The sequence below is a fragment of the Triplophysa dalaica genome, chromosome 9 (genome assembly GCF_015846415.1).
Source record: "Triplophysa dalaica isolate WHDGS20190420 chromosome 9, ASM1584641v1, whole genome shotgun sequence".
Classification (NCBI taxonomy): Eukaryota; Metazoa; Chordata; class Actinopteri; order Cypriniformes; family Nemacheilidae; genus Triplophysa; species Triplophysa dalaica.
The window spans coordinates 2,055,092-2,075,392 of NC_079550.1; the positions used below are offsets into that span (position 1 = coordinate 2,055,092).

Sequence of the window (20,301 nt, forward strand, 5' to 3'; positions counted from 1 at the left end):
AATTATTTAGATCTGGGCTGGGTAAAAGATCAACTTTTTTTATCTGTCATAAAACAATTGTTCTCCCAAAGAAGAAAACTAACAGTCATTCTTTTGGCTTCAGGAGGCCGTGGATATGGGGGACCACTGCAGCAAGGATTATTTCATGGATACCCTCTCAAATCTCCCAAAGCCACAGGTGAAATATTTAATTCTCTTTTTGTTTATGAGTTTGAACACATCATATCTCCTAATTAAATGAATCATAACATATGCCTGATCTATGGGCAGACTGATTCGAGATTATAGAAAGGCAACAGTGACTCAAGTATCCACTCATTACAATCAAGGAATACAGAATACCTGAATGCACAACATGTCGAACTTTAAAACAGATGGGCTACAGCACCAGAAGAGCACACAAGTGCCAGTACTGTCAGCTGAGACCAGGGAAACTGAGGCTGCAATTCGCAAAAAAATACCAAAATTGGACAGTAGAAGATTAGAAAGACATTGCCTGGTTTGATGAGGCTCAATTTCAGCTTCAACATTGAGATGGTAATGTCAAAATTTGCTGTAAACAACATGAAAGCATGAATCCATTCCTGCAGCCAACAAATCTGCAGCAACTGCGTAGTTCTATCATGTCAGTATGGCCCGAAATTTCTGAGGAATGTTTTCAACACCTGAATCCATACCATGAACATTTAAAGTCATTCTCAAGGCAAAACAGGTTCCAACTCATACAAGCAAGGTGTACCTAATAAATTGGCCAGTGAGTGTAAAGTATACTTTAATATTTACCATAGTAAACTGCAGCAAAATTAAGTATACTTTAAAATAAATGGTAACTGTGCAGTATTTATAGTCGCAATTTATTTTAAGGTCAAATTCTCGCTATTACGAAACCATGAACTAGGGCTTTTGCCTCAATAAACACCTAAATTGGTGCTTACAAATAGTTAATATGATAGTTGTCAGGTAAAGGTATTGGTATGATCCGGGATGTAGAATATGGTCATGCAGAATATGTAAATTATAATTACTAATAAACAGCCAATATTCTGATATGCATGTTAATAAACCAGTTGTTAATAGTGAGATTTAATCTCTATACTAAAATGTTACCCAATCTAAGATTTGGCCAGTTAATGTCAAATACAAAAAGAGTTCTGTTGTTACAACCTACCTAAAATAAACGGGTCTCTTTGAAAAATAAGCTTACAAACAAAACATGTTTTCACGTGTTTACGTGCATATTAATAAACCATATGAAAGACTAGTTTTTAATTTTGCCGTTTCCACATTGCCTCCATTATTCGAGAGCAGACTTTTATGCATTATTTACTTCCGTTTGAGACTTTTACTATCAAGCTGTCAGACATACGCACATGAACAAACCTGGGAGAAGACAGGTAAAGGCGTTTTCACGCAAACTGAAATCGGAGTAATGGGCAAAAAACTTCCTCTGCCAAGCGGATTTTGCTTATGCCAATGATGACCTTTCACCGATAAAAGAAAACGTATTTACATGACCTTACTTGTTATCAGTTATTTAAGCATAATTAAGATTGTGCATGTAAACGCACTCAATTATGACATTACCACATAGACACTGCAAAAAAAACAATGTTTAAACATTCTTGAATAAAGAAGTATTTTCTTGATGAGCAAACTGACCATAGAAAATAAGTGCATTTGTGCTTAAAACAAGCAAAAAAAACTGCCAATGGGGTAAGAAAAATTTGATTGTAAGGTAAACCTTAATTTAAGATTATTTTTCTTGCCCCATTGGCAGATTTTTTGCTTGTTTTTAGATAAAAAAATTCAGTGAACATGTGCTTAAAACAAGACTCATCTACTTAGGTCATTTTGCTCATCAAGAAAATGCATCTTGAATGTATAGACATTTTTACAGGAAAACAAGAAAAAACTGTATTGTATTTTAAATACAATAAGTAAATCTTAAATACAACAGTAAATCTCTCCCCAGTAGGGATACCGGGACATTAGATGAGTACAGAAATGAGTGTGAAAGGCTCTGATTCGCCACCTTAGTGGTAAGGTTTTTAGCCATTGGCCAGTGTTCTAACCCACCAGAGAAGCCCATAACTCCCACTGTTTTATCACTTATGTCTTTGTCAGTGATTGTGTCTTTTATTTATTCTGATCAACAGATATCAACACTATCTATTAAATGGAATGGAATACATATCAAGTTCACCACATTAAATTTAGAGTGTCCAATATGCAGAAGTTCGTTTAAACAGGTTTCTGCTTACCTTTTTATTTTGGTCGACCGTATGTTGAACCCAAAATCGTTCCGCGCCGAATTTTCGGTCCTTGCCGAATTCTACGAATATCCTTATTGCCTTTTCTCTCCAATCACGTCAGGGTCACCATCTGATGGACTTTTCTGTCCTGCGTGGTCAAAAATTGAAGAGAAAGGCAGCTCAAATAACTCTAACAAATGTTGAAGTTTATTGATCAGAAACAGCGCGCTGGGTTGTCTCGACAAAGAACCAACCCAGTGTGTCATTCTAACAACATATTTATAGTGTGTATGTGAGAGGGTGTATCTTCTTTCTTCAGGCGGTGCCTCCCTCTCTTGATTCAATCAGCTCTCTTCTTTGTCTGCAAACATAATATGACACCCCACAACACCCAAATTCTGCATAGCTAAGTACTCAGATAATGATATGTGTGTGCATGCACTTCTTTGTTCCACCTTTGGTCTTTGACCCTTTAATTTATTGTCTGCACTCACATTCCTAGAGGCACCAATCTGCATAATCTGCTTCCCCCAATCTTTGTACACAAGGCTACACACACACACACACACACACACACATACCACATCCTGTAGCAAACACATTCCAATCAGCCCTTAACTACTCAGAGTTTTCTGCCTAAACATTCTCATTAAAACACACACATATTATGTTCATCAAAACTATAATAAAGAATAAACATATAAACGTAATAAAACTTATTAAAAAACTCCTTCAGATGTCAAAATAGCAAGAGAGTTAATAATAAAAGCTGCTTCACGCTGATCTGTCTGTGAAGCATTGCATGATGTCCGACAAACCTAGGAATTTAAACAGACACATGCACCTCATGCATATAAATCCGTGTCTCTGGGGCTTGTTGGCAATCAAACTCCAACAAAAAATGCTCCAAACATTTTTCTAAATCAACTTGATAAAAAATCTAAATGAAATAACTAGAGTTGAGCCGAATACTCAGCTGAAACGAGTATCCGGTACGAATAAAGCACTTTTGCCGAGTACGAGTATCATACGAGTAATACGAGTCAATATCTGTGCTCGGATTGAATGAAAATCCTAATTAGGTACCTGACTGTGTCTGCGTTCTAGTCACAGCGCCCCTCCCCTACACACATACAGATGTACTGTGTTGCTGACTATGTCCGCAGCTCTCTCTGTCTCTCCCTCAGTCACCCAGGTTTGCGCGTCTTTTCCGTTAACGTTTAGGTTTCTTCACCTTCAGGTTTGTTTTTTACTTCGCTTTGTAGTACTTACTTATTAACCAGTAGAGTTTTGATAAACGTGGGGTTTGTTCAGAGGTGGTGCATGGTAGAATGCCTGTCAGAGTTTTTTTTTCTTTTTTAAACCGTCAGCTGGCTCTAACCAGTTTTTTTACTTCACGCAAAATCTTGTTCATTACATTTTACTTCATAATTGCAACTGCATGTGTTGTATTCATTGTTGCAAAACTTTTTCTGTATATAGTTCGTTTGTTATCGTGATCAAAACCATTGATCTGAAGCTCAATGCTGATGCTGTCACGTAAATATTTTCCTAATCAGCAATAAATATAACAATTTCTGATCAATCCATATCAATTGCATGCTTAAAATAACATACCGGTTAAAGCCCCGCCCATCTCAAGACAACCCAATTTCCAGGTTAAATCCCGCCCACTTCCGGGTTAGGTCACGCCCAGTCCGAGTATAGATAGAGGTACAGATAATGCTGTACTCGCTCATCCCTAGAAATAACACATGCGGTTTCTCATATTATCTCATATTAATCTTTAGTACCTATATAGTAGTATTGCATACTTTGTATCTTCGAAGAGTATTTAGTTTAATCACATTTATAAAAGATAGATACAGCCGTACGATTATTTCCGAAATCATATGGCGTGTGCAGGGGGAGGGGTAGGCTGAACTAAAGCACATTGCCAACAAATCACAGACATCAGATTCACTCACCGCATGCGGTTTATGTTCGGCATCTTTTAGCGGTGGGAGGGCTGATGTTTCAAACTATCTACAAATCCAGCGATACATCCGGAGTTCATATAACATTCATCACTCAAATGCAGTGAACTAACAAACACCTGAACTCCCGAACGTATACTCTCTCTCTCTTCTGCTTACAAGTGAAAGTGACGTCTGCGCATGCTCCTTCTCCTGTTCTCCCTGCTGCCACGTGGGTGTGCCATATGCTTTTCCGGGAGAATTGTCCAATAAGGGACTGCATTCGTACTGCGGGGAGGTAAAAAACAAGGGCTTTCTCTGAGGCTCAATGAGATGATAATGACGCACCTTCTCCCCAAGTGTACAATTTCTCCATTTAAACCACGGTCGAGGTCGTTGTCTGCACAGCAGCCAACCAGGTAGGCCAGTTGTCCACCGACTCCCAACCGGGGTGTGCAGTGTGATCCTTAGCCGCCGATGAAAGAGAAACCCACAAAAAAGTCCAGATTCGAAGCTAGACCGAATCGTGAGCAGCCTAGGTGCCCAGAGCCCCTAGCCATTTGCACGTTCACAAAATGTATCAATGCAGCACTATCCCCCCTGAGATTCAGTGGAATGCTATTCTGAATTACTACGAAGATTGGCTTATTGTCACCCAGTTGCGGGACACTTTAGAGGTTCACAAGGGTGAGCTCTTTGGGCATATAGAGTGCCTAGGCCTGTCAGTGAACATGCAGAAAAGAGTGTTTGCAGCCTTGTCAGTCAATCATATTCTTTGGAATGATGTTTTATGTGTTATTGTTGATTGACTCTTACGATAAAGATTATTTGGAGCCTCTTTTGGAGAGCGGAGATCGACCTCTTCGCTTCAGAGGGGAATAACCAATGTACACTGTTTTTCTCTCTGAAGAGCGCTCCCCTTCAGGGAGATGCACTATCGAGCAGCTGGCCACGAGGGAAGAAGTATGAGTTCCCTCCGGTGAAGCTATTGCCACTAGTACTGCAGGAGATCACAGAGGAGAGAGTCAGCCTCAAATTGGTGGCCCCGTAATGGCTCAACCAGCCGTGGTTTTAGGAACTGGTGAACCTATTGAAAGTCCCTCCATTTCAGATTCCATTGAGGATAGACCTCCTGTCCCAGGCAACGGGGCACTATCTGTTACTCCAGGCCGGAGTTATAGGACTTACATGTATGGCAAGTCAACGTGATGTGAACTTGTCTGTTTCCCAGCGAGTGTTGGACACAATAGCATAGGCAAGAGCCCCTTGTACAAGGTGTCTCTTTAATTTTAAATGGAGTTTTATAGGCCGGTGTAAGGACAAGAACTACAACACATTGGTTTGCGACATGCCTGTGATCTTATGCCAACGATCAGTTATACGTCGAAAGAGTATTGGATAATGCGCTTGTTGCTTAGTGCCATGCCCCTTTATTTTGAATGATATATTTATAGCAGTGTACCAATACACAGTTTGCCAGCTGTGTGCTTGAGTGTTTTACCTAGGTCCGGTGACTGAGTTAACCTGCTCACTTCTATTTTGATCTTGTATATTCTCTTTCTACAGCTATTTATAGGTTTCATACATCCAACTCTCTGGATATTGTATTATGTTTTACACGGCAGGGATTCTATACAGTTTCCCCATCAAGTTAAACTTTATTTACGAAGCACTTTTTATAAATAGCAAGTGTTTGCCAAAGTGCTGTACAGGTATAAGCAATAAAACTTTTAAAAAGTCAGTAAGTAAGATAAGATAAAAGTAGAATAAATTAAAATGAAATAAAAATAGCAGCTCTCACACAGAGTTAAACGTCAAACCATAAAAATAGGTTTTTAAACTGGACTTGAAAATAGTGAGTATTTGGGCCTTTCTAACATGTAAAGGCAGACTATTTTAGAGTTTAGGCCCCGCCACTGCAAACGCACGGTCACCTCTATTCTTTATTCTTACATGGGGGACAATTAATAATGAAAAGTTGACAGACATAAGTCCCCTCAACGAAGTGTATGGCTGTATTAGTTCTGGTTACACTTTAGAGTACTGTTTCTTACTTAATGTGTAACTAAGAAGGAACTACTGAAGAACTATAGGTAATTCCTCATTATTACTGATATCTGCTCTATTAAATACAAAGTAAGATCTGTTAACTAATAAGTATGTAGTAGCCTTTTATAATTTTGTTAAGTAACAGTAAATTAAACAATAGCTTTCGAAATCACTCATTCCTCCTTAAGAACTACTATTAGTTATCTACTAATTCTGATTCTACATAAATAACTATGAAGTAACTACTAATAAACTTTCATTTTTAAAGCACATAATAACGTGTTTACCCCTTTTATTCAAAGTAACTAACAGTCCATTGAATTTATACATTTTTCAATCATTTTTTGTGCTCCTGGGATCAAACCTATGACTTTTAAACTTTAGCTACAGGAATACGACAGAAATAGGATTAAAAAAAATCACATGTCAATTCTCATTCATACCAAACTCTAAAATGTAGCAGATGCTAATCCTTAGTTTAGCTAGTCACCCAGCCTGACCAGCTAACAAGAATCCTTTCTAAACACAAGTGAAAGTAAAAAGTAAAAGTGAATTTAATATCTAGAAATAACACCTGCACATGTGTGTAAAGTCTTTTTTTAGAGTTTCACATTTCAACAGGCAAACATCCATACGGTAGGTTATTGACCAAGACGTAAATAGCACTGGCCCAGACCAGGAGCTTCCTGCTCCTCCCACTTCCTTTTTCCCACATATATAATTAAGACTTAAAGATGTTCCTTTAACATTTGAATTCCGTTCTAAATGTTCTGTAGTATTTTGTTCTTACATTTGTGTAGTGTTAAAAAAGGAAACAGGAATTGCTTCTGGTCTAGCGGTGTATAGCAATCTCCAGAGCAGTGTTGGGTAAGTTACTCTGAAAAAGTAATTAATTAATAGTTACTTACTACATATTCAATAGTGTAATTAGATTACTGGACAAATTATTCTCTCCAAAAAGTATTTAATTATTTATTACTAATTACATTCTATATCCTATACCAACCTTGATTAGTTAAGTGATTCAAGGTTAGACATGAATCGACTCTTAATTCATTCAAATAAATAACATGAAGCTACATAAAATACTCTATACTCAGTTATGAAGTATTACAAATGTGAGAAAGTTACATTAATACTTGAATTTTAAAGTAAATTCCACTCTTGTATACATTACACAGTTTTTAGTTATAAATTGTGGGATTATAACAACTAGTCCTATTAAACGAATCAATTACATCCTAAATCATTGTAATTAAATTACAGAAAAAATTAGAGTAATCCCTTACTTTACTTTTTTAAAGATAAAAGTAATTAAATTACAGTAACTTATTATTTATTTACTAGTTACACCCCTCTCTGCTCCTGAGTATGTGCATGTCCAGAAAACCTTTTGTAACATATGCATTAGTTTGTGTGCTGATTGTCAGCTGATGTACTGAAGGTTATGGTGGCTTTGGTGGAGGTGCTGGTCTTCCTGGGGGAAAAGCTGGATCCAAGCCAGGGTATCCTACAGGAACTGGTGCGTTACTGATAGCAAAACTACTGGACTACTTTCTCATGTTATTCATTTTGAATGGAAAATTAAATATACACTACCAGTCAAAGTTAAGGGTCTTGTGTTTTACATGTTTTTTAAAACCTTTTGATTTGGAAGCCTAAACATACATGTTTAAAATTAGTTTTTCTGAAAAATAAAGAAAAGGAGTCAATATGAGCTATTATGAATTTCAATACACTTAGACCTCAAGAAGCTGCTTGATAAAATGAGAAGAGAAGAATTTCTAGACAAAGACTGACTGCAATGAAAATAATTAAATGTAACCGTTTCTTAATCATTTTGGGAGGTCTTTATGTTCTAAAATGTAGAATGAAAAATTAAATGATGTGTAGTGGACCGAGTGCATATTTTTATATTTTGATTAACTCTAGAGAAGTTACAATAACACTGATCCCATCACTGCATCTCTGTCAGTAAACACACACATGCACTGTCTATCTACACAAATGCATAAGCTCTGACTGATGTTCACTCTGTGTGTGTAGGTGTGGGGTCTCTAGGCGTCTCTGCTGCACAGGCTAAAGCTGCTAAATATGGTAATAATATTGTCGTCAATCTATGTCGTCAATTTATTAAGCGCTTTGCAAAAGCCACATGCCCTACGCTCAAGCCACAGCACAAAAAATACATAGTACTTCAGTTATTGTAATGATTTAGTTGTCAAACCGGGGGATTGAAACCTTGCTAGTGTAGTGATGATGTATTTCCTCAGGTACTGGAGCTGGTTTAGGTGGGACTGGAGCGTTGCCAGGTGGTCCTGGTGGACTTTATCCTGGTGCCGGAGGTGATAGTTAACACATTTGTCCTTAAGACAGACCTACTGTATATAAATGAATAGTTTTACTAACATTTGTACTTTTTTTACTGTTACATTTGTAACAGATTTGTATATGCTGAAAAACTAGATTGCAAATTGTGACTTCATTTCAGCTAACACATTTACTAATGTTAACAAATACAACCTTATTGTAAAGTGTTACTCTTTCTCTCTTCACACACAATGAAGTTCTGGGAGAACAGTTCATTCATTGATTACTTACAAAAACCTATTTGCAGGTGTCCTCACACCGGCTCAAGCCAAGGCAGCTAAATATGGTGAGTGAGGATATTAATTGATTCTTGTATAACATGGGTCCATCGATGATTTTTTGACAGTTGACTGTCACATATGGCATTGGTAAATTTTGATCTCATTGAAAACATACATTCTAAAAAGGGAAACCAATAGTTGGGTTTGGATTAAAACATCTGCAATAGTGTTGTGGTTTGTCTAGGTGCTGGTCCTGGTGTTCCTGGAATTGGTGGTGTACCAGGCACAGGTGGACTCTATCCTGGAGCAGGTAAGGATCTACAGACGTCTGCCAATGGTTTTAAATTATAATCAATTTATTTACCATATTTGAACGATAAAACCAGACATTTCTGTTTCAAGGTCCTGGGGCACTCTCCCCTGCTCAAGCCAAAGCCGCTAAATATGGTGGGTGTCATGATTCCACTATCATGTCATGTTTATTCGTGTTATTTGAGTGGAGTCATGGCATAACCTATGGTTTTATGTGAGATTGAATGATTCTTTCTCGTGTCTCGTCATTGTTCCCTGCATCTCGTTCCTTGTCAGCCTCTCCTAATCCCCAGCACCTGTTTCTAGTTATGATCCTGTGTTTGTTCCCCTTTAAAACACCCTCGTGTTCTTTGTCTTGTGCTCGTGCATTGTTCCTCTTACCTTGGATGTATCTGTATCTGTATCTGTATCTGTACATGTTCCTGTTCGCTGAAGTTCTTGTTACCTTGATTCTTGTTCCTGTTTCCCCATGTATAGTAAGTGTCAATTTCGTATTTGTCTCAAGTGTTTGTTTCTCGGCGGTGGCGGAGGTGACCGAGTTTGGTGAGGCGGAGTTGAAGACGATCTTCAACTGCTGCCTCACCTGGCGCCTCACACCGTCGGAGAAGAGGCTGCTGGCTCCCTTAGGGTTTGCGGACGTGGTCAGGTACGTGTACAGCCGGAGCGTTCCCGGGGGTGGGGTTCCACATGGAAACCTCCTTCCCGGCACTCCCTCGGTCCCCCACGGGCCCGGCTGAATCAGCCGTGGGCTCGACCGACCTGAGAGGGAGGAAGAAGCCACGTGGAGGACGTCCCAGGCCGAAGTTGCTGTCCTGCAGCCCAGAGCAGCAACCGGCAACAGTTCCGGAGGTCCCGAGTCCGGAGGTCCCGAGTCCACTGGTGTCAGTCCCCATATATTTTTTTGGGGGGCGCCGTGGGGAGGTGACGGTCCGGGCGGCCGGCCCGGCCGCGGATTCCTTCCAGGAACCGGAACCAAGCCCGGTCCAGGAGCCGGCACCAGGTCCGGTCTGGCACCAGGCCCGGTCCGGCAGCGGGCACCAAGCGCTGCCCAGCCGCCTGAGTGCGCTGCCCAGCCGCCTGAGTGCGCTGCCCAGCCGCCTGAGTGCGCTGCCCAGCCTCCCTTATCCAGCCCGGCATTCCAGCCGGCCATCCAGCCCTGGTCCAACCCGACATTCCAGCTGGCCGCCCAGCCCTGGTCCAGCCCCGCATTCCAGCCGGCCGTCCTGCCCTGGTCCAGCCCGGCACTCCAGCCGGTCGTCCAGCCGAGGTCCAGCCCGGCAATCCAGCCATGGTCTTTTCCAGCATTCCAGCCGGGGACCAGCCCAGCAGTCCTGCAGGGTACTAGGACAGTTCCCCCCAGGACTTCCCCAGTCAAGTCACCTGGGACTCCGCGCTCTGGCGTGTCGCCAAGGGCTGGAGCTTCTCCACCCAGCCCTACCCCTTCTGGACTTCACGTTATGATCCTGTGTTTGTTCCCCTTTAAAACACCCTTGTGTTCTTTGTCTTGTGCTCGTGCATTGTTCCTCTTACCTTGGATGTATCTGTATCTGTACCTGTACATGTTCCTGTTTGCTGAAGTTCTTGTTACCTTGATTCTTGTTCCTCTTTCCCCATGTATAGTAAGTGTCAGTTTAGTGTTTGTCTCAAGTGTTTGTTTTAAGTCTTTGTTAGTAATAGTCTAGTTAGTCAGTGTCCTTGTTTGTTTTTAAAGTTTATATTATCCAGTCCTGTTTTCCACCTTGTGAGTTTTGGTTTTGCCTGTTTTGTTAGTGTTTAAATGTTCAATAAATATCAGTGTTACATCTACCGTCTGTGTCTTCCTGCATTTGGGTTCCCACGCCATGTCTTCTTGTTAGATTCATGACAGGTGGGAATCTACCCATGCTCAGAATAATTTTTATTCGGTCTTGCTGTCGTGAATGAAAGACAAACACTGTAACATACAACTACTAACTATGGCTGTGTTACGCTGCAGGTGCTGGAGCTGGGATTGTGCCTGGTGTAGTATACCCTGGAACAGGAGGTACTGTCACAAATCTGGACGACCTGTACAGTCCTTTCTGACAATACAGTACACTCCACTTGTTTTGTAACAACTAGGGCAAAAGAGCATTTCAAAAGTTTTCAACCCCTTGACTCAGTAGTTGGTTTAAGCACCTTAACATCCTTACATCTCTTTGTGTATGACGTAAGAAGCTGTACACATCTATATTAGATTAATTTCTGCCATTATTCTCCCTAGATTCTGTCAAACTCTGCCTGGTAGAGTAGACAGACATTTTCAGGTTTCTACAGAGAAATTCAATTGGGTTAAAGCCTAAGCACACGCCGAGCCACTGAAGGACATTGAGATTGTCCAAAAGCCACTCTTGCACTATTTTAGCTGTGTACATAGGATAATTGTGCTGTGGGAGAATTGTCCCTCTTCCCACTCCTGGGTTCTTAATGCTCTGCACTAGGTTTTCATGATCATTATCTCTATATTATGCACAGCTGAGCTTTCTTTCTACTCTCCATCTGTTCTGCTGAAAAACACCCCCAACAGCATCATACTGTTACCACCACACTTTACATTTGGGATGGAATGGCGCATGTGATGCATGGTTTTCTCAAGACATGTTGCTTAAAACGGAGATTAATCAGATCTGATGAAGTGTTGAAGTGATGTTGGTACCTCTGCAAGTTTCTCCCATCTCCATATATGACCGTGGCGCCCAACCAGAGTACAATCAGCTTCTTGTTCACTATACTAACAATGCCCCTAGTCCATTGAATACCCAGTTTGGACAGGACGCCAGCTCAAGAAAGAGTTCTGGTTGTTCCAAATTTCTTCCAACAAATATTAATGGAGACTACATTCTTCTGTAAACCTTCGATATATCAGAACTGTTTTGTACTACTACTTTTGCAAAGCATTGTACACTCACCAAAAGGATTATTAAGAACACCATACTAATATTGTGTTTTACCCCCTTTCGCCTTCAGAACTGCCTTAATTCTACGTTGCATTGATTCAACAAGGTGCTGAAAGTATTCTTTAGAAATGTTGGCCGATATTGATAGGATAGCATCATGCAGTTGATGGATATTTGTTCGATGCACGAAGCTCCCTTTCCACCACATCCCAAAGATGCAACCCTATTGGGTTGAGATCTGGTGACTGTGGGGGCCATTTCAGTACAGTGAACTCACTGTCATGTTCAAGAAACCAATTTGAAATGATTTGAGCTTTGTGAGATGGTGCATTATCCTGCTGGAAGTAGCCATCAGAGGATGGGTACATGGTGGTCATAAAGGGATGGACATGGTCAGAAACAATGCTCATGTAGGCCGTGGCATTTAAGGGGCCTAAAGTGTGCCAAGAAAACATCACCCACACCATTACACCACCAACATAATTGCATTAATGAGAAATTGAACAGGTGTTCCTAATAATCCTTTAGGTGAGTGTATATCCAGATGTTATTTTTACAGTAGCCCTAAACAGATGAACTGCTCTACAAAGCACATTTTGTAAATACGTTATCACCTTCGGCAAAGAAGCGAAATGCGATGACACCTTAGATATCTGTTAGCCTCTGTAGTGTTTCTAAAGGGAGGGGTGGAGTGAGCCTTTGGTTGAATTTTGCAACTTTACCACAAGATGCCGCACAACTTTATAGACTGTACCTTTAAATGTAACTTTTGTAATATACTTCTTTGTCACATGCTTCATCCCTACAAAACCCTGACAGAATGCAAGACCAAGAGAAGATTACATTGCAGTGTGTTTCTTTCTTTTTGTTTTTATTTAGCTCGCTGGAGGACCATACCAGGTTTTTTTAAAATCTGGGTAGCCTTATGCACTATCTTGACCGCTCGATTTGTGTTTGTTTTTCTACCAACCAAAGTGAGTGGTGTAAGGCATGCCTGCGAGCAAAAAGTCCAAGTGAGGATTTTGCTGCGTTTGTGGAGTGGGTGCTGATGAATATCGAATCAACATTCATCATCTGCCCCACAGAGAAGAACTTTTCTAGCCCCACTCCAAAACCATTGCTCAGCCAGCCACTGAGGGTGGATTGTGCCTCCATTTTGAAGTCTATATTGATTGTTTGAAGGTTTTTTCCCAGAGTCACCCGTCCCTGCTGGTTCAACCCAGCTCCTATTTTTTGGAGTTCCCACGCAGCCTCCTTCTCCTACCTCCTCTTCTAGATTCAGCCATTTCCTTGGCCCTGCCTCCACTGACTCCCGTCAGTCCCTCATCTTATTATCAGTCTGTTCCAACCTGTTGTGCAGCTCTGCCTCAGGCCTTCCAGTCCTTATCTCCACCTAGTTATAAGGATCCTCTGTCTCCGCCTGCAGCCTCCGAGACTTTGACACTATATTGGCCCTTTGACTCATCAGCTCCACCTTGGCTCTTGGCTATGGAATCTCTATTAAATGAAACAAGTGGCTACAAAATGATGCAACATCATACACAGCGGTATAATCCAACACATACCGGCACAAGACAGAAAACACAAGAAGATTAAAATATGGAACAAAATCAGGCGAAAAGCCTTATGCCCTATGCTGAAGCAACAACATAAAAACATATATTGTGCTTCAGTTATTGTAATGGTTTCGCTGATCAAACTGGGGGATTGAAACCTAACTATTGGAGTGTTTATGTTTTTCCTCAGGTACTGGAGCTGGTTTAGGTGGGACTGGAGCTTTGCCAGGGGGTCCTGGAGGACTTTATCCTGGTGCAGGAGGTGATTTTTAACACATTTGTCCTCAAGACAGACATACAGTACATTAATAGTTTTACTAACATTGAAAAATATTTATAAATGCTGAAAAACTAGATCGCAAATTGTTCGTTCATTTCAGCTAACACATTTACTAATGTTAACAAATACAACCTTAATGTAAAGTGTTATTATTTCTCTCTTTTCACACAATGTTGTTATGGGAGAACTGTTCATTTATGTGATAATTGTGATAATTGCAACAATTGATTGCTTACAAAACCTTCCTATTTGCAGGTGTCCTCACACCGGCTCAAGCCAAGGCAGCTAAATATGGTGAGTGAGAGTATAATTGATTCTTGTATAACATGGGTCCGTCCATGATTGATTGAAAGTTGACTGACACATATGGCATTGACAAATTTTGATGTCAGTAAAAACGTCTCGGTTACGTCTGTAACCTCACTTCCCTGATGGAGGGACGTTGTATCGAGACGACAGATGGGGTTCGCCCTTGAGAACCTATCAACTCTGACTACTATAGAAGAGGCCAATGAAATTTGGCTAATGAAATTTGCATGTCGGTCTCCGCCCCCGGATATCCGGTATAAAATGAAGACATCGTGCAGCATTAATTTACCGTATGTTCTGAAGAGCCTGAGAGCCTCTCACGACTGCAGCAGAGGACGATACGTGTTGTGGCATAAGGGACACAACGTCTTGTTCCCTCCATCAGGGAACTGAGGTTACAGACGTAACTGAGACGTTCCCTTTCTGTCAGTCTCTCGGCGTTGTGTCTAGCCGACAGATGGGGTGCCCATGGAAACGCCACAACGTTGTATTGTGTCACAATCTCTACCGATGCGATGGTAACAGGCCTGGGCGTGTCAGCACGAGGCTTTCGCAAAACTGTAACCTTCCAGTGTGATGGTCGGGGGTCCCAGCGCTTTCTTGGAGAAAGAGTTTACCCTGTGTGGATTGCGCCTGTACTGCCAATAGGTAAAGGAGATCTTGTGATTGGTATGCCGCCATGACGGCATCCACGATCCAGTGCGCCAGTCTCTGTTTGGAGACAGCCCTCCCCTTCTGCTGTCCTTAGAAACAGACAAAGAGCTGGTCAAGCTCCTGAAGTGCGCACACTGGACACAACATGAACGGGATTGGGTCTTCTTCCCCAAGGGGGAGCGCCTGCAAGTTCACCACTTGGTCCTGAAAGGGAGTCATAGGAACGTATCCGGGCCTCGGTCTCAGGATAACCGAATTCAAGGCAAACCGGGGACACGGAGAATGCTTGTGGGTCCCCTACCCTCTTGAAAGAAGCGAGCGCCATCAAGAGGGCCATCTAACTCGAGAGGTTAGGAAGATCGGAACCTCCGAGGGGCTTGAAGGGGGCCCAGAGAGGCTTGCCAGGACCACATGGCAAGCCTCTCTGGTATGGAGGGTATGGAGTGGAGACGAGGCAGGTTCCGACTTCTCGCGCATCTTAGGAACCTTATGATCGGGTCGTGCTGCCCTGGAGACTTTCCATCAACTGAATCGTGACGAGTGGCAATAGCGGCTACATACACCTTCAGTGTGGAGGTGGTGATGTAAGTGTACAGTCTCTCTTGTAGGAAGGACAACACAGTCCCGATTGAGCACCTCCGTGGGTCTTCTCGTCGAGAGAGACACCAGGATGTAAAGAGGCGCCATTTATAGAAGTATAACCACCTAGTAGATGGGGCCCTAGCCTTGGTGATGGTCTCCACCACAGTGGGGGGTAGCCTACTCAGGATCTCCTCGTCCCGTCCGGAGACCATTTTACATTTTAGACATTTGGCAGACGCTTTTATCCAAAGCGACTTACAGTGCACTTATTACAGGGACAATCCCCCTGGAGCAACATGGAGTAAAGTGTCTTGCTCAAGGACACACTGGTGGTGGCTGCTGGGATCGAACCAGCAACCATTGATTTACCAGTTCAGTGGTTTAACCCACTAGACCACCATCTCCTTCAGACTCAGATTCAGACCAGACATGGAGGTTCGAGAGGTCTGGTCTGGGATCCCAGAACATGCCCTTCCCTGAGAGAGCAGGTTCTCCGTCAGGGGAATGGGCCAGGGGGGAGACTTTGTCAAGAGCATTATCTCTAAGAACCAAGTGCAGTTGGGCAAATACAGCACAACTAGTAGCACTTGATGCTCCTCATCCCTGACCTTGCACAGTGTCTGTGCAATGAGGCTCACTGGGGGGGAGGCGTACTTCCGCTTGTCCCGCAGCCATCTGTGAGCAAGGGCATTCATGACGAGGGGGGCCAAAGCGGGCAATGGGTGGTGTCGTGGGAGGCGAACAGGTCTACCTGGGCCTGCCCGAACAGCATCCAAATGAGCTGAACAGTGCGGGGGTGGAATCGCCACTCTCCGCGAGGCGTATACTGACGAGAGAGCGTGTCGGCAGTCTGGTTCAGGTTGACTGGGATGTGTGGCCCACAGGGAGCAGGTCACCTGCTGACTCCACAGGAGGAGGCGTCGGTCAAGTCATGTTGGCGTCGTGAGCGTAAGCCACCTTGATGAATGATGTACGCCATGGCTGTAGTGCTGTCAAGACGGACCAGCGCATGCTTCTCCTGCACGAGAGGCTGTAGCCTCCTCAGTGCAAGTAGCACAGCCTTAGGAACCCACAAGTTTAGGCAATTGATATGCCAGTTCAGGCGGGGGATCGTCCAACGCCCCGCTACTGCTTGCACCCCACCCCTGCAGGGAGGCGTTTGTCGTCACCACCACGTGCCTTGTCACCTGCCAAAGAGGGACCCCAGTCCGGAGAAAGTCATGGAAGACCAGGGGGTTAGTGTGCGTCGGCAGAGAGGCGTAATTACCATGCACCTGCTGCAGGTGTGCCACGCTATCCTCGGAACTCAACTCAGTAGCCAGTGTTGGAGCGGTCTCATGTGCATCAACCCGAGGGGTATTACCCCCACCGAGGACGGCATGTGTCCCAGGAGCCTCTGAAATTGTTTGAAAGAAAGCATCCTTCAGGTCGATTGCCACGAACCAATCTAATGGATAATGCGTGAGCATCCTGAACGGCAGCTTGTGAATGTGCTTGTTCAGTGTACGCAGATCTAGAATGGGGCACAACCCGCTGTCTTTCTTGTAAACGATGAAGAACGGGCGGAGTACGGCCCGATGGCCTGTTTCGCCAGAAGGGTGGCGACCTCTGCCCGAAATACGGGGGTGTCCCTGCCTATGACTGAGGTGGAGAGGATGCCCCGAAACCTGTGAGGGTTTCTGGCGAACTGGATCGAGTAGCTGAAACGGACCGTCCTCAGTAGCCACCAAAACAGTGTGGACATCTCTTGCCAAGCTCCCAGGGAATGAGACAGGGGGACCAAGGGGACAGTCTGCTTCACCATTCCCACGGGGGGTGGTTCTTCGCGCGGCAGAGCTGACTTAACCTGCCTGGAGGAACAGCTGCACACACTGTGTGTTCAACCTTACGTCTCGCCAAAGGGGGTCGAGCTTTCTCATACGTAGCACCTAAACTCTGGAATACCCTCCCTGATACTATTCAAGGGTCAGACGCACTCTCCCAATTTAAATCTAGATTAAAGACACATCTTTTCAGCCAAGCTTTCAGGTAATCTATAGTTAATGAACAGCAGCTACGCTAATTATTTTCCTCCTGCCTCCGCCTCAGTCCAGATGATTGACATATGCCCATCCCCAACTAGAGATTATGTCAACTACAGCTGCAGACTGACTGACCATTCCAGCGCCATCTAAGGCAATTCCACCACCACCCAAGAGAAATACGACTATCTGACCATCCCAGCTGAGACCACTCCATCCCCATCCAAGAGCAAAGATGGACTACTTGTCACATTAATGCTGAAGTTACAATACTTTGTATTTAATGCTAAACTTACATCACATGTCAGCAGGAAGAAGTTATAGCTGCATTCAGTGGCCCTGATTGGAGGTTCCTGGGTGGGTGTTTGTAGAGAGTGGGGGGCATTGCTATTTTCCCTTGTTGTTCCTCTGTTTTCTGGTGTCGATCGTGGAGTGGGACCGGGTTCAACCTGCATGGTTTTCGTTGAGTGGGACTTTCTGGGTTGTGAATAGTGGGCTCTCCCTCTTCCTCGTGGATATTTGCCCGGGGCTTTTGGTTGGGGTCACTGAGTGCAACTCTGACACGTCAGAGGGGATCTGGCCCTTCCGGCTGAGCCTGGTTTCTCCCAAGGTTTTTTTTTCTCCATTCAATCATTGGAGTTTGGGTTCCTCACCACAGCAGGGCAGTGTTGGCTTGCTCACCGGGAGACTGCATTTATTTATTTATTTATTAATTAGATATTATTTAGTAGAATGATCTTGCTCGTTCTATAAACACAATGCACTGTGCTGTGTTATACCTTTTCTGTTTTTCCTGTTTGCCCCTGTAAAGCTGCTTTGGAACAATGCACATTGTGAAAAGCGCTATATAAATAAACTTGAATTGAATCTTCAAGCATCGTTTCAGAATACGTGGCTGAGGATCTGGATGGTTTGCCACCTTCGGTTGGGGAACGGTCAGAAGAGCGAGGCGGGGTGCGAGCGGCCCTTGAGCGGCCTTGCAGAGGTCCCCATATCACTAACGCTGCTAGCACTAGCGGACATCAGGGCTTTAGCCACCGACGCCACAGCTCGGGTAGCAAACGAAGGGGTGGCTGGTTCCTGAAGGATGACTGCCACCCGTGACCACAACTTCTGAATGACCATCTGCCGCAGTGCGGGCAAGATGTGTCTACGAAAGCTGCCTCTGCATGCTAGACGCCCAGACACTTGATGCAGCTAATGTGTCCGTCCCCCTCCTCGATGAGGGTGCCGCACCCAAGAGAACAGTGGGACATGCCACGCTGGAGAAATGATCAGTCCTTGAAAGGACTTTTTTGGAAAATCTCTGAACACCTCTGGATAGGGACTGCTTCACGTCGTAGGTACGGCAATTGTTTTAAATTTAGATTTAAACAGTTTTGTTGTCATGAGCGATGGGTCTGAAGAACAAAAGGTAAATGAATGCTGCACGTCTTCTTCCTTTTATACCGGATATCCGGGGGCGGAGACCGGCATGCAAATTTCATGAGCCAAATTTCATTGGCCTCTTCTATAGTTGTCAGAGTTGAAAGGTTCTCAAGGGCGAACCCCATCTGTCGGCTTTACAAAATGTTGAGAGACCGACAGAAAGGGAACATACATTTTAAAAAGGGAAACCAACAGTTGGGTTTAAGTTTTAAAACATCTGTAATAGTGTTGGGGTTTGTCTAGGTGCTGGTCCTGGTGTTCCTGGAATCGGTGGTGTACCAGGCACAGGTGGACTCTTTCCTGGAGCAGGTAAGGATCTACAGATGTCTGCCAATGGTTTAAATTTATAATAAGTTTATTTACCATATTGGAACAATAAAACCAGACTTTTCTTTTTCAAGGTCCAGGGGCACTCTCCCCTGCTCAAGCCAAAGCTGCTAAATATGGTGGGCATCTACTTATGCTCAGAATAATTGTTATTCAGTCTCGCTATTGGCAATGAATGACAAATACTGTAACATACACCTTCTGACTATGGCTGTGCTGTGTTGCAGGTGCTGGAGCTGGGATTGTGCCTGGTACTGCTGTTGTGCAAGGAGCTGGAGGCATCTACCCTGGAGTATTCTACCCTGGAACAGGAGGTAATGTCATAAAACTAGAATGCCAGTACTGTCCTCTCTGACAGTAACAATTTTGCAAAAAAAAGTACATCACATAAGTTTTCAACCCCTTGGCTCTGTAGTTGGTTTAAGAACCTTTACATCTTCAAATCTTTTTGGGTATGATGTAAGAAGCTTTACAAATCTATCTTAGCATACATATAGTTTCCTAAGCTTAAACTGCGCAAGAAATCATGATTAAACCTGCCAGCGCATTCTCCACCAATTATGGGGAAACTATGAGTTTGATCACAGTAAAATACGTATAATTAATGGTGATTAACCATACCTATTCTATACACTTTATCGGATTCACCAGACCTAATAATAGCGACAAACTAAATTCAACCGTCCACCAAGTGACCAGCAGATCGTATATCAAATCTAAGAAATATTACTTTCCTGGCCTTGGAAACATAACACAACTCTTACTGTAGTACAGTACCGCTCCAGAAATTATAATGAAATCAAGCAGTTTAACTGACGTTAACATGTGATAAACAAACAGCAACAATTCGAGTGTAGATAACAAATGCGAGTTTATACTTAAAGGGGAAACACACCAACTAACTAGCACAAAACAACGCTAAGACAAACAACACATGAAATGTAAATGCAGTAAAGAAAGGTAAGAGAATAAAAAACAAAAGTGGCAGTATTACAAACAGCTATTCACATCTGCATAAACCATCGAGGACAATCTCCTTGTCAAAAAGGGGTTACGGGGTTTAGAATATA

At 43.1% G+C, this 20,301-nt stretch overlaps 1 protein-coding gene across 18 annotated transcripts in view; it reads left to right on the plus strand.

Annotated features, from left to right (window-relative positions):
* elna (elastin a) overlaps positions 1-20,301 on the plus strand; it is a 118,751-nt gene that overhangs the window by 37,351 nt on the left and 61,099 nt on the right. For 15 of the 18 annotated variants that reach the window (XM_056757481.1, XM_056757488.1, XM_056757483.1 and 12 more), the window contains 13 exons: positions 104-178; positions 7,701-7,778; positions 8,303-8,353; positions 8,530-8,601; positions 8,874-8,912; positions 9,092-9,157; positions 9,250-9,294; positions 11,135-11,182; positions 13,821-13,892; positions 14,166-14,204; positions 19,148-19,213; positions 19,306-19,350; positions 19,459-19,545. In XM_056757481.1, coding sequence (XP_056613459.1) covers positions 104-178; positions 7,701-7,778; positions 8,303-8,353; positions 8,530-8,601; positions 8,874-8,912; positions 9,092-9,157; positions 9,250-9,294; positions 11,135-11,182; positions 13,821-13,892; positions 14,166-14,204; positions 19,148-19,213; positions 19,306-19,350; positions 19,459-19,545 — 783 coding nt within the window. The remainder of the gene's footprint in view (positions 1-103; positions 179-7,700; positions 7,779-8,302; positions 8,354-8,529; positions 8,602-8,873; positions 8,913-9,091; positions 9,158-9,249; positions 9,295-11,134; positions 11,183-13,820; positions 13,893-14,165; positions 14,205-19,147; positions 19,214-19,305; positions 19,351-19,458; positions 19,546-20,301) is intronic. The other 3 variants (XM_056757487.1, XM_056757491.1, XM_056757492.1) reach the window with 3 other exon arrangements.